The sequence below is a fragment of the Takifugu rubripes genome, chromosome 20 (genome assembly GCF_901000725.2).
Source record: "Takifugu rubripes chromosome 20, fTakRub1.2, whole genome shotgun sequence".
Taxonomy (NCBI): Eukaryota; Metazoa; Chordata; class Actinopteri; order Tetraodontiformes; family Tetraodontidae; genus Takifugu; species Takifugu rubripes.
The window spans coordinates 13,856,916-13,871,264 of NC_042304.1; the positions used below are offsets into that span (position 1 = coordinate 13,856,916).

The window sequence follows — 14,349 nt, forward strand, 5'->3', positions numbered from 1 at the left end:
TCCGCTCGACAACCCAAAACAAGGACAGATGCTAGTCCCTCGCTATCAAAAACAGTGATTGGCAGCCCTGTGGAGGGGGTGGGAGTAGGAAAGGGAAGAAAGCAGGGAAATGATGGAGAGTGCGCGGGCGTGGGTGGGCAGAATGGCTGAGCGGGCATGGCGGGCACCTGGGACGAGCTCGGTAGGCGGAAGAATAGGAGGTGGGGGGGGGGTTTGGGTGAGCTCCTGAGGGCAAAGTGGTTCTGTGCACGGGAGTCAGGGCTGAGCGTATCCATGCTGGGTAATTGTGTGGTGCCATCACGGATGCATCGCTCTACCGACGTGTCAGCAACACAAAATAGGCTCCTCACATGAGTTCGCTGCCATAAATGATCAGACGTTCAAATATGTGGCTTTTCCTCACTCGCCGTGGCAGCAGAGAGGAGAGCAGGAGGCCGGTGACCTACTAAAAATGGCTGACCGCAACCCACCGGGACAGTTTCTACAGGAGTCCTCTGTCCAACCCGTGCCCTAATTACTGTGGCCATGAGCGCACGTCTTCACCAGAGGCCTCTTTTATGTGGTCAGCAAATTAATATGTGATGAGAATGTTGCATCTATTTTAATATCTCCGGTTTCCAAATTGCACATCTAGAAGCCCAACCAGTGTTTAAAGGTTTAAAATGAATTAAAATAATATAATTAAAGACATTTCTGCTGGATTTTACAGCTATTTCAAGGAAGATGGGAGTAAAGTAGCTACGGCATAATTGAGCAGCTTTGCCTTATCATACGTGAGGTTTTATCCTGCTCTGCCCCTCTTGTGTAGCTGAAGCTTTACCTCCCATCTCGGGGTCCAACCACACATTGCACCCCATAGAATTTCTACACTGAAGTATCTCAGACAAGGACAAAGACAGATAATTTAACAAGGCAAAGAATCAGATCCGTTTCAAACTTCATTATTCCCAAACTAGGGTTTTTCATTTGTCACACAGATGTAAATAATACTAAGTGATTTCATTGTTTAGCATTGTTTGGCCAACTAGCACAAACATGCTGCTAGCACACGTCTGCAATTGGCAGAGACTTGGACACTGAGCCCAGTGTCCTAATTTATTCTTTTTCTTCCCCCATCTTACATCGGGATAAACACTTTGCATTGCGAAAGGTGTTATGCAAATAAAGTTTGAAGATCAGACGAAGGCTTGAAAGCACTTTGACTGATCTTCTGTTTGCAGTCTTCAAAGACTCCAGGTGTTCCTTCCAACTGTAAAATACATTTGTGCTAAAATGCTGTTTGATAGAACCGTTTGTTGCTGGAACAGATGGCCGCTGGATCAGATAATCTTATTAAAATTGATTCCAATGTGTGTTTTAGCCTCTTATCTGGTGGAAGGCTGACACCTTTGAGACGATGGCCACGGTTTGATGGTGCGTTCAGACATGCTGTGTGTTAGAGCAGAGAAGAAACACCTCTGCGGGCTCAAGCACAGGTTTGATGGTGTCTACATTTAGTGAACATCCCAGTCCCGTCTCTCCATCTGTGCTCACTGGCAGCAAACTCTCTCCACACAGAACGTCATGAATAACTCAGATCTGCCTCGACAACACTTCAGTCACCATTTCTCAATTTATAACTGAAGCAGAGTCCAACTCAGGATCGGAGGATGTTCCTATTGACAAAAGACATATTGGGTCAGACGCTATTCTGGAGTGAAACAGCAGCAGGGTTGAAGTCACTACTAAACAAGGCCAGAACGCCCCTGAAGAGCAGCTTTTTCTGGCACGATAAATGTACCTGTGTGGAGCAGAGAGGAAGAGGAGGAAGAAGAGTTACCTTCTGTAATGTCGGGACAAGGACAGCAGCTCGTAAGAGCAGAGATAGACCAGGAGGAAGCTTCACCTGCATCAAGGATCAAAAAGCTGAAGCGACACAACAGGCGAGATATAAAAATCACATTTTAAGCGAAACAGTAACAGGGTCTCGGTCGCCGTGGCTCATTAAGCTAATGCTAATGGAATTAACAAAACAACCACGCAGCCTTTAAGTGTAAAATGGACTTTATCACATTCACATTGCAATAAATTTCAATTTGATAACTTTATATGATACATGGGGTGGGGGTACATGTTCCTTCAGTACATTTTGACTCACTTCTGTACACACACACACACACACACACACATTTGCACGACAGTAAATACTGTTTTTAAAGTTCTACACAGAAATGCTTGCAACTAGTGGAGGAAAGGTGCCCCACAAAGCATTTCAATGCTACAAGACTGCTTTGATGTGTCGTGGGTAATAAAAAAAAGAAGGAAATTTCCTTTCAACAGCAAAAGATCTTTTGGCCCAAACATGTTTCTGGAACTTGAGGGAATCCCCAACAGAGTTGTTAGAGCAGCACTCTGAAGGTCACCGACGTCCGGTGTGTTTAAAATGGCTGCTTTATCAGAGGTGGCAGGATTATTTGGCAGATTCGTAGCTCTCAAATACGCTGATGATATGATATTATTAGAATAGTAAAAATTGCAGCAATAGACCTGGATCGGTATGCTAGGTCCCGAGTGCACGGGAACCGGGTTTCGGCCTGTGAGGAGAGTCACCAATATCTTAGTTTGCAAATAAAAGTTTGTTCACAGAGAAATAAAACCCAGAAAAATTCTGAAACATTAAAAAAAATTCTAAGTACTGAATTCCATCCAATATGGACCTAAAGGAAAACAAAAACATTAAAAAAAAAACACAACCATAAACATCCAAGGTGTCAGATATTTATAGCGAGACACCATGAACAGCTAAAAAAACCAAAACACGTGAGCATCATTTGGAGAGTACATCCTTTCTTACCGACGTTAAAAATATGGAGCGTACGGAACAATAGTAGCTATTTGAGCTCGTATCTACGCTTGATTTGACCCGACGGATTGGCAGACGGGCCGAGCGACTCTTCATCAGGATAAAAATAAGTGGATTTCTTAGTAATAATCATCTCACCTGTAGTTCTCTAAAGCTATACGAGGAAACAAATACAATAATGCATTGGCTGAAGATTTTCGGGTGGCCAGTCATTCTTTTTTCACATTCTCTCTCTCTCTCTCTCTCACACACACACACACACACACACACACACACACACACACACACTGCTAAAACCAGAGATGCACATATAAAAGACATTTTGAGTGGTTAATCACAAAGGAGCTGGGTGTGAGAGAGCAGCAGCAGCACCAGGCCCACTCCCTCTTGGTGAGGGACCACCATCAGTGAGCTCCTGCAGCACATCCAACATAGGTACACGGTGCACCGGAGAGCAGCCGGCCATCAGTTTTTCCTTCTGAATCCTAGCCAGCCTCCTCCCTGCATGTGCTGAGGTGATTCTCAGTGTTTCTGTACAGTAAATATGAGCCGTTCGCTGCTCCAGGCCGCTCTGACAGGAGGTACAGTAAATAAAGCTCGTCGTTCTGTTGGTTTTAAAGTACCTGAATGCTTAAGGAGCTCATCTGATTTAGGTCTTCGTTTATTCTCCTCCATAAATGATTTGCCCTTGATGGAGGACAAAAGCTCATTAAAGGCTTCTGGTACTGAAACACAATCTAAAAAGAAAGAAAATGGGCAGTAAAATGAGCCGTTGACCAAGCTTCAGAGATCCTCGGTGTTGGCTTCAGACCACCGACGTTAAAACGACGAGCCGAGTCCGATCGGCAACTGTCCTCCCGACTACTTCCTGCTCATGATAGTGGCTGAGAAAAATCTGAAATAAATAGTAGAAATAAAACCTGTCCCTTCTCTTATTTCGGAGATTGTTTTAGATTTTCTTGAATATCCAAATGTCTTCCCAAATGGTACCGCGTCAATCCGGAGGAAACCATCGGTGGAGCGTCGATCTGGACAACCAAGGAGAGCAAAGCTGAAGAATCCATGATGAGATCCAGAAGACATCCCAGGCTGAAGTCAAACAACCTCGCAGTGGTCTCTGTGGAACTCCAGACCTGATAGTTTATCCTCCTGGTTTGATGAAGTGTTGACGGGAGGCATGTGTCCCCCCTCGGGGACTCCAGCCAACGTTTATGTGCTCAGAAAGTGTTTTAATGAACTCCCTGCTTTGCTGTGTGCCCGCGCAGAGATTCAGATGCCAAAAACTACCCAGAAAATAAACCATCCAGCTAAAACCCACCTAAACATCCATCCCATCATGGAGTCCAGGAGCATGTCCATCCATCCATCCATCCATCCATCCATCCATCCCTCTGTCCTCCATCAGTGCTGTTTAATCCAGCACAAATCTGTTAAAAATAGGCTTTAATTCACAGAGTTCCATCTCTGGGAGGAGGATCAGCACTCGGCGTCCACGCTGTGGACGGTGACGGCGGCCTGAAGGTGGTGTGTGTGCAGGGGGTGGTGGTGCGTGTGCGTGTGTCTGTAGGGGTGAAATTTGTGGCTGAGCAACGCCGCCGTCTGAGGGGGCGTGTCCAGGTCCAGGTCGTCGTCATGGTTTCCCACGTCGACCCCGGCGGAGAGCGGGTCGTTGTTCCCGGGCGGATTCTCGCTGTCCTCCTGCGGACTCATGGTGCTGTAACCTGGACACAGAACACACACGGCACAGACAGGATCAGAGGCGTCGGGTCCCAATTCCAGCAAAATGATCCGACTCTGGTCCGGGAACATTTGGATAAATCCCCCCCACAGCCAGTTTAGTTTAGAGGAAGTGATGTAATAAATAAATGACGCGGAGTCCTAAATGTTCACGTGAAGACACATTTACAATGTTGATGAAAGCATGTTCCGATTTCATAAGAACATTGAATATTTATGACCATCTTCCTGAACATCTTGAACATACATGTAGCCTGAGGAGACGGTAGCAGGAGCCAACATGGCGGCCCGGATACGCGGAGAGACGCAGTGGGAAGGCAGCTTTAAGCTCTCCCTGAGGAATGGGATTACTGGGTCGGAGGGAAACAACACACTGAACTTCCACCGATCCATATAGGACGATGACAGGAAGTGGAACGTTTATACTGACAGATTTACCTCCAGCCGTTCCTGGGGAGGGTTTTAAGCTGAGTGGCTGGAAAAGATGATCTAATAGCCACAAAACATTACAGGAAAAAGCTTTTTCATTGTCCCTGACTTTAAAACAACTAGCAAATCAGACCATTAATGCCTGTAAATTAAAATTAGCTCAGGTTTTGCTAATCTACAGCACATATTTGATCTGCTGAGAGCCAACGTTCACCAGCTTGTGCGAAGGCACCGCACGACCAGTGTTTGGTTTGATGGCCTCTACTGTTGATGCTCCGTTTAAAAATGCGTCAGAGAGCTGCAGGTGCTGCTGGAGCGCGGTTATGTATTTTATCACGCCGGCCTTCACACGTCTTTCTCCTCAGCCGTCCAGCTCCCCATCCAGCCCCGGCCCACTCTCCTCTCTCTATTCGCTCACCGCTTACGCAACTCTTATTGAAAACACTCATTGCCAGGAAGTGGAGTGATGCGATATGTAGGCGGTAAAAGGCTGCGTGGATGAAAGTGTCCGTCCACGCTCGCAGCGCTTCGGACTTTAAGCTCCACAAACAGGGGCGAGCGCCACAGACGGGCCAGAATAAAGAGCCTGGGACGTGATCGAACGACACAGGAAGTGGAAAAACAGTGGAAAACACACAACCGTCGGCCTCTCGGTCAGTCGTGACACAACTGCTGCTTAGGAAGTGGATAGTTTTGGTGCTTTTATTTGAGTAACAGTTCTTACCGTGGTCGCTCTCCGTCCCGGACCGTCCCCAGTACCGCCGCCTCCGCTCAGGCGTGTGCGTGTGCCGCTCGATCACCGCAGCGATGAAGCGCGTGTTGCTGACTGGACGTGGGCAGAAAACAGCGGCGTTTACAGCCGATCAACCGACAGCGCGCCGTCTAATCCAAGCTGTACTCACTGATTCCTCGGTCCTCGTGGCTGTCCTCATCCCGCTCGTCTCTCTCATTATCCAGGTTTGACATTCGCACTGACATTTCTGAAGCAGCGCCAGGATAATGGGAACAAGAAAGAAAATGAAACATGGAGGCCACGGCTGTTCCAACAGCATTTCACACACTTTTTTTGGGTTGTGTCAGTCATGCTGAGGAACAGCAGGTAGGTAAGGATCTCGGTTTGCTAATTGTTCCACTTGAGAACTGCTTGACATTTACAGAAAATGTCTGCATGTGAAACCGGGAAGTTCAACACCAGCAACTTTATAGAGGTTCAATATTACAATGTCTTTACATACATGTTGATGGATGTGATCAAAACTGGTGGTTCTTTATCAACCTTACTGCAGCAGGTTCCGTTTCTAATGAGCAGATTTGGCTACAAACATCACCTTTAAGTTAAAAAGCAAAGACGGCCACGCTCAGACCCACCCTGTGCTGCCAGCGGCGACATGTGCTGGTGAGATCGTCTGTGTATTTGGTGTCTGTAGGCGTAAACAGCCAGCACCAACACCATGATGCATCCCATGATGCCCCCGGCCACTGGACCCACGGGGGCGCTCTTGATCATGTTTAAAGATGCTACCTCCTCATCTGGAGAGTGGACAGAGCATAGAGAGAAGGACATTGAAAGGGCAACATCCAACAAGTCAACATGAAGACGCTCCTCTCCTCCAGACCATAATCCATCACTTCAACAGTTGGGTTCCTTCTCCTGGGCTGGAGTCCACTCACCCATCAGTCCCAGGCCGTCTGCATAGGGGCTCTTTGCACCCACGATGCCCCCAAAACACTCTTTCTGCAGGGCGCAGTATGGCTTGTCCAGGTGAGTCTTGCCGTCACTGTCGACTGTGCACCACTCGCAGTCCAGCACACCGAAACAATCACTGGAACGCCACGATTGAGGAATTAGAAATAGGAATCAAACTTTTAATCGGCTTTTAATCATTACGACGTTATTTTATTAAGGTTTCCTAATTGTTTGCTTTCATGTGTTATCGTGACGCATTCATTGGTTTCTTGAAAAGCACATTTGAACGCACCATTGACACCCACTGGGGGGCGCTGTTTCACTAGCGTCACTTGATTCACGATAGATCCACATTAATGCGAAGAAACGTGTCGAAGAATTGAGCACAATTCCAAGTAACTTGCACCTTGTAGTATTTGAGAATGCCAGTTTGCTAATTTAGCTCTAATCCTTCGTCCGACTGGTTAATTTGAAACACGTATGTGGCACCGCTCTACATTAATCAACTACAGATTCAACTTTGACTCATGCAGATATACTAAACAGCTATCGTTTAAGTCGTTACCTGCTGGTGAATCTTTGGCTGCAGCGGGTATTGATACACTGGGGCAGGGTGTCCTGCAGAGTGGAATCGATCACATTTAGACTGATGGGCTCCTGATGGACTTCACAGCTCGGATTCCTGCAGCAAACAAATGGGAGCAGAAACTATTACATCAAATGCACAGAACGGGCCCTCTGATAGAGCTCCATCAGAGAGACAGCGCACGCCGGATGTGGGTCCATGCTAACGTTACTACACTTCTGTTCTGGTGATCCGCCCACACAAACGTATGAGAAGAAAGCATAAAGTCCTTTTATTCAAACTGTATTCATGCCATGAAGCAGCGAATTTAAATGCTGCGTAGACCTGCACCCACCTGTTCTCTGCGTTGGTGAGGTTGCCAGTACACTCATTGACCTCTAGGGGGCACTCACACGGGCATTCACATTCATTCTGCTCCATTCTGTGGAAGAAAATACAAAACAAGTTCATCTCGAAAGTCTTCCATCAGACAGTTTATGGAAATCCTTTTGACAAACATCACAGAGGATTCCAGAGAAAAATGGCAGAAAACCTTTTAAATCCAGATTTTCAACATGCAATGACCAATTAGCAGAGCTTCCCCGACAAAAGGATCGTCTGTAACTGGTTTTTGTTCCGATAAGACATCTGTATCATACTGACAGAAACAGAGACCGTATTGAGAGTCTGAAGGAGGAACCTGTGACAGTTGAGACACAGCCGGTCCACCGTGCTGCAGGCGCAGAACGCCAGAGAGTCGCACGTCTCGTTGACGATGCCAGCAAAGGCGTTGGTGCCGGGAATACGGGTCAGTCGATATTTAGAACAATGGCTCCCATGAACTAGGTTGGTTAGATCCCCCTAAAAGAGAAACATACAGCCTCAGCGAAACATTTGTAAATTTAAAGGAAATTACATGAACAGCCTGACTAATATGGAAAGAGACACGTGACTCTAAAATAATATATCCTTTTATACTCACATTCACAATTTATTTAAAAATTGTATGGACAAAAACATGTTGCATTTTAAATTTGGTACATTAGAATTTAAACACTAAAGTTTACAATGAGTCTTTCGTAATCTAATGTTGCAACACCTAAGGTGTCCACAAGATGGCGGCGCTACACATCACATATTCATATATTTTGTTTGACGCGTTGAAAAGTGCCTAAAAATGGAGAGTAATGGCCTCAATTTGTTCGACTCTCACCATTATGCTGGTGTTAAACTTGTAGAAACGCTGCACGGTGCGATCGCTGAAGCTGTTACACAGGTTTTTCTTCACAAAGTTGGGATGGTTCAGGATGTCATTGGCCACCAGCGGCTCCTGTCAATAAAATTTAAGAGAAGGTGGAGAAGATGAGGGGAAAAGAGAAAAACCTAACCATTGAAAGGAATATTTAAGGTGTGTATATTTGTGTGTGATAGTGGCAATCGATTGTTTACCTTGTGTGTGATGTGCTGTTGCTCTGCAGGGGCGTGACCTTTGGGGTCAATGAGAGTGGGGTGAGCCACCAGGTAGCCTCTGTCCTCCATTATGAAGCACCTGGGATGGACATTAATCAATTAAAATTAAGATCGCAAAATCATGACATCAACTATTGAGGCTGATGGAGCTTTTGAAGTATGTTGTTTTCTTCTCATTTGGTCTCATTTATCTACTAATTTCAGTCTTTTGTTTCCGCCATTTTTGTCAAATATTTTATCGAATTTCGGCCTGCTGAACATTGCTCATTATATGCTTTTTTTTTTAAATCAAACTTTGAAACGGTTGTGCCGAACAGAGCTCCTTTTATGGGGCTAATCCTGATTTATATGGCTGCTGAACACCGACAGAGAGCAGAAGAGAAAGAGGGAAAGAATTTGGAACTATGAGAGAAGAGGGAGGACAAAAGATATGTGGGGGGCATAAAGCTGGGGAAGGTATGCGGACTGAGACAACAACAGCGCCACATCCCCAGCTGGAATGCTGTGATAATCAGCTTATCTCTCACTCCCTCTTTCCCTTTTTTCTTCTCATCACTCTGCAAGTTTAGTTCCTGCTCAGCAAAACCTTTTCTTTTTAAGCCAAAAGAATCAGAAACCAGAAACTGATAACAGGGAGATGGCACGATGTGCAGCAGAGACGCAGACCGGCCAAATCCTCCCAGTTCCTACCTTATCTTGTTGCCCTTGTCCTGGTTGCAGATGGGGAGCAGATCCAGCAGAACCTTGTAAAAGTAGCGCAGAGTGAAGTCGATACCCATCACTGCCACGGCGTAACCAGGAGCCATCTGTGAGCTGCAAACGGAGGGAGAAATGGCTCCTGTTAGAGGGGAAACCTGAACTTTCCTGCTGCCAACTGTATGATCTGCTGAATGCTGAGCTAGCATTAGCATTAGCCACAACAACTGAAACGCGACTCTGAACTGTCCATGCATCAAACACTCGTACGCGGTGTTTATAATCTACCTTCACATGCACGACAGCCAACGGGCGTGCTTTATCCTTCCCTACAGTGTTTTGGCATCAACAGCCTAATCGCAGCTGGAGTTACGCACTTCTGAAAGCCTCCGAATCCAACGGGCCGACAAACAGCCCAGCCAAAACACAAAGGTGCAACAGCCAAGAGCTGAGGGAAGTGGTTGGAGTGGCTCGCCTGCGGCTGCTTTGGAACACTTTGAGATAGCTGAAGCCAGATTAGACTGGGAGGGGGGGGGGCACCCAGTCACTTGTGACTCAACCCTGAAGCCAAAAAAAGGTCAACCGTCTACTTCAGCTTACCTCTAATTATCTCACATCTTAGAAGATCACATGTTCTGCTAACAAGACCTCCAGGGTGGTAAAAATAGAGAAACACAAAACACTATCGGCTAAAGCTTTATTTATACGACGGCGAGGTTCAGAATCACCAAGTTTGATACTTTGACATCGAGTCTCTGACTGTTTGATCCATTTGGAGCTGAAAAGAGTTTCCAATGTGGCCAGAAAAAAGAAAATCAGCTCAGATGTGACGCCAGAGGGATCGTAGATTTATGTTTACTTCCCGGGTTGTGTTTAGCGTTGGATCAGCCAGCCGTGTGATGACGTGGAACAAAATGAACCCAATTTAGCTCCCAAAAACATCCAAAAGTTGAACTTAAATGCACCTAGAAAATCTTTGCTAGCATATGCTGCTGCGAGCTGTGGTGCGACGTTCGGATCCCGCCTACGCACTGAACTGCATAAGCGACGAGCCCTTCGTGCTCTCACCTGGAGGCGTGAATGGTGTGACTGATGGTGACGACGTAACCAGCCCCGCCCACATCCAGGTACGGCCCCGTGAAGGTGATGAGGCCGGGGTTAGCCACAGCATGCTGGTACCTACGAGAGATGCCCGGATGAATCAGGACAGCGATGCGACCGGAAACGCCCGCAGCCGACCCCAAACCCTCTCATGCCACCACACGCGTGCTCGTGCACCCTCGCGGCTCCTTGCCTCCCGCCCCTCACCGGCCTCACCATTGTCTTCGGGTCGGGTCGAAGGCTTTGTCCATCAGGGATCCCGGGTAAATCCGCAGCACCCCGCTGGGCGTTGCTATGTAACGGCGCACAATGTAGCAGTTGAGGCTACTCATTTCCATTAGCGTCATCCACTCATCCGTGACATGACTGGTCGCCATAACCTCGTTCCTGACAGACGACTGCAGAGGGCGGCGGAGGAAGAGGGAGAGGAGAGGAAGGTGGAGAAGCTTTTTAAGGTGGGTGGCGACTTAAGAATGCGGTCGTCAACAAAAACAGACTTTTTCAGACAAACTGTAACTTAAATTTAGTTTAGACGGAAGCGTCTGATGACGTCTGCGACATTAAGATAGGCTCATTCATCGGGGATTCGTTTAAAAAAGGAGCTAATGAGGAAAAGAGGAGCACAAATATCAGATCCCTCAGCCTCAAACCTCTGATGAGGTCATGGCGGGGGTCCTTTAGAGTAGCCTGGGAATCAGATTTTAAGCTCCCCCCCAGGACAGGAATGTAGCCAGAGTGCCAAAACCACGTGGGGTTTGTCTCTTTCTTAAAGATGCAGTGAAGAGTTTCATTTAAAACATTTTCCATTTTGACAGGATGAGCTGACAGAAGCAGAAGATGATTCTCTTTTTGCACATTTTACAGTTTTATTTCGCAACCCATCACATTTCCAGCGGAATTTCAATACTTCACTTCCTGTTATTCCCAGAAATCTGACGGGAACTTGTCAGAACGGCGGTTTCACCCTTTTAACCCCCCTGAATATTAACGCCACCGCATCGGCGCCGTGGTTTCGGCTCAGGTGTCGGTACCTTGAGTCCTGGGTTGGCGATGAGCCTGGTGTTGTCGCTCAGGTAGGCGGTGTAGTGCTCCACCATCCGCTTCGTCTCGGGCTGGCTGAGGTGCTCGTAAGGAGAGGAGAAGCTGCCGGCCGCCAGCATCACCGTGGGAGATTCTGAGATGAAAACGGGAACCGGAGAGTCAAACGCCAGCGCGCGTCTGCGGGACGAGCCCGGCCGGCCGGGGGGGCGGCCATCTTACCGACTGTTGCGAGCTGCTTAAAGTGCAGGCAGGAGCTGGGCTGGCCCAGCAGGTCCAAGCGGTGGTACAGGAGCTTGGAGCTGGGAGCCGTGTTCAGGTTCTTCAGCTGCTTCACCGGGATCTCCGGCTGCACGTACACGATGCAGAGGATGAAGGACGTGTCCTGGACCTGAGGGGACAGAGCGGCAGCTGAGTCCAAACGTTCGCCGCCCTCACGGATCTCGATGTATTATCCGTAATCTGGGGAACAATGGGAAACCATCCTGCAACACGGAGGCTGCAGCAGCTGGGAAATGCCGATGATTGTGGAGATTACGCCGCGAATGCGACGGCTTCACACAAACAGGGAGCCAGGGAGGCCGTGACATCACACACACACACACACACACACACCCGTCACTCTTAGCGAGCGTCTCGTGAGGGAGCATTTGTCTGCTTAAACAGCTGCTTCCACGTCGTGGCCTCCACATGAGGCGAGCAGGCCCAAAACGCAACCACTCCAACAAGAACCCAACGACAGGTTGTGGTTCGATGAGCCTTATTCTGGATCCATCGAGTCCGGTCTGGGACTCGGGATCTCATTCGAGGTCAGTTTGACGGCTCTGGAGGTTTCAGCAGCTCGACACGTGTCCGACGTGACACGCTCGGACCCAAGGCCGCACTTGAAAGAAGAGTTAAATGTCAGAGTCCTTTGAAGGAGAGAGAAAATGTCGGAATTAAGTGTGATATTTTCCCTCCTGCCAAATGTCTAAATGTCAGCAGGCAAACAAAGGCCGGGTGTGATGATTCTGCCGCTCTGCTGCCATTTATACCTCACACACACACGACGCCGGGACCGGGTTCTGGGCCGTTTGGGCTTCATCCCACCATCTAACACGGGAAGGTGCGCCACTGCTGGAAATGTGGGAGCAGAGACCACGGAGCTCCTCCGGAGGGGGGGGGGGGGCTCACATGGGAACGCTCTCCCCCTTCACGGCAGCAGTGTTCTGCTGTTAAAGTCTCTCTTCTGCCAGGCGGAGCGGTTCCGTTCGGGTCGGTGCGGCAATTATCCACATCGCAACTTTCCCACTTTGGCATCTTTCCGCTGGGTTGCCGAGGGCGACGGTGGTGTTCTACGGGAGCAGCGAGATGCGCCGCACTCAGCCAATTAGCTGGGAGATAACCTGAGGTCACCTCTGTCATTCATCAGTGGGGGGAGAACGCGGCTCAGAGCAGGAATGACATTAAAGTGCAGAGCAGCACGATTCATGAGGTTTGTTAACTCTAATGTGTCGCGCTGCTGCGACATCACACTAGAGGAGCAGCCATATTTAACCCTAATCATGACCAGGAAACACTCTTAATCTTTAAATCTCGTGAACCTACCAGTTTCCAGGCATAGCTGACGTTGTACATGTCTTTACTGACGTCTCTGAGCCTGTTTGTGTGCCAGGACAGAGACGAGTTGAGCGGCACGGTGATGATCTGACTCCCCAGAGGGAGGCTGGAAGGACGATGGCGTAAGAGAAATCATTAGAATCCGGAGGAGGAACTCTTCTTGTTTTGTGCCGGTGGTCCTCAACGGTTCTTACCCGAGGATGTTCTGCCTGACAGCAGGAAATCCTGGGATGTTCTCGTAGTGGATGATGTCGGTGTGCAGAGGGGGCTCCGTCATCAGGTAAGGCCGGGTCAGTGATGGGTGCATTAAGGTGTAACCTGGGAGGAAGATTCATTCAGTCATCACTGCTTAGAAACAGCACAGGTAGAAAACCTTCAACCTCCACTTGACTTTATTCATAAGTAATTATTTCAATGCAGACATTATGAAGCCGTCATAGAAGTATTGGAATTTCCTACAACCTCTAAACGCAGCGCGACATCAAAGGGCCTAAGATAAGGTCCTAAATTTTATGCGTTTTAAGGGTAGATGCATCACGCATGTGTTGCTACACCTATGAAACTCTGCTTTTAGGTGAACTAGAGCGCTGCGCAGTAATAAGCAGACTTCTAACAGACACATATTCACTTAAGGAGGAATAAAAATAAACGTTTTGGTGCAAGATTCAACTAATCTGCTGGAAAAGAAGCTCCACTAAAGACATTTTTACCTGCTGAGTCCCACAATCTTAATGACTTATTAGACAAAGCATCGTTGTCCACACACAGACGACAGAACCTCCTTTTCACTTCAGTTAAATACGTATAATTAAATGCCGTCTGACCAACATGCAAACGTGCTTCCAGTTTACACATCTTAGTCCAGACGCGGAATATTTACATAATCATATTTATCTGCACACTACCTGGCAGCAGACAAAGCAAATCCTGGGTAATAACTGGAATTACACTCCTTCAATGTCAATCTTTACCAGGATGTAGAGTTCATAATCTTGGAGTAGCCAGAACTTTTAATTTGGTGGCTTTTTATTGCAACACAAACATTTTATGAGTGAAATATAAAGAAACTCATTGAAATGTGGGAGCTAAACACACACAAAATCCGCGTGTGAATCCAGCCAAAACCCAGAAGAGGAACCAGGTCCGTCTACAGTGGCTCGGCTCAACTTGTTCACCTCTGCTTCC

The 14,349-nt window shown here is 47.7% G+C and overlaps 1 protein-coding gene across 2 annotated transcripts in view; it reads right to left on the minus strand.

Annotated features, from left to right (window-relative positions):
* Positions 1-2,027: 2,027 nt before the first annotated feature.
* The window catches only part of cachd1 (cache domain containing 1), a 43,545-nt gene continuing 31,223 nt past the window's right edge, over positions 2,028-14,349 (minus strand). The window contains exons 11-27 of one of the 2 annotated variants that reach the window (XM_003974404.3): positions 13,359-13,482; positions 13,153-13,270; positions 11,788-11,956; positions 11,559-11,701; positions 10,744-10,925; positions 10,495-10,605; positions 9,421-9,543; positions 8,710-8,809; positions 8,474-8,590; positions 7,961-8,121; positions 7,616-7,702; positions 7,261-7,377; positions 6,680-6,831; positions 6,377-6,538; positions 5,911-5,988; positions 5,733-5,834; positions 2,028-4,563 (exon numbers count right to left, since the gene is read on the minus strand). In XM_003974404.3, the coding sequence (XP_003974453.1) occupies positions 4,319-4,563; positions 5,733-5,834; positions 5,911-5,988; positions 6,377-6,538; positions 6,680-6,831; positions 7,261-7,377; positions 7,616-7,702; positions 7,961-8,121; positions 8,474-8,590; positions 8,710-8,809; positions 9,421-9,543; positions 10,495-10,605; positions 10,744-10,925; positions 11,559-11,701; positions 11,788-11,956; positions 13,153-13,270; positions 13,359-13,482 (2,291 nt within the window). In that variant the 3' untranslated portion in view covers positions 2,028-4,318. The remainder of the gene's footprint in view (positions 4,564-5,732; positions 5,835-5,910; positions 5,989-6,376; positions 6,539-6,679; positions 6,832-7,260; positions 7,378-7,615; positions 7,703-7,960; positions 8,122-8,473; positions 8,591-8,709; positions 8,810-9,420; positions 9,544-10,494; positions 10,606-10,743; positions 10,926-11,558; positions 11,702-11,787; positions 11,957-13,152; positions 13,271-13,358; positions 13,483-14,349) is intronic. The other variant, XM_029828355.1, reaches the window with a different exon arrangement.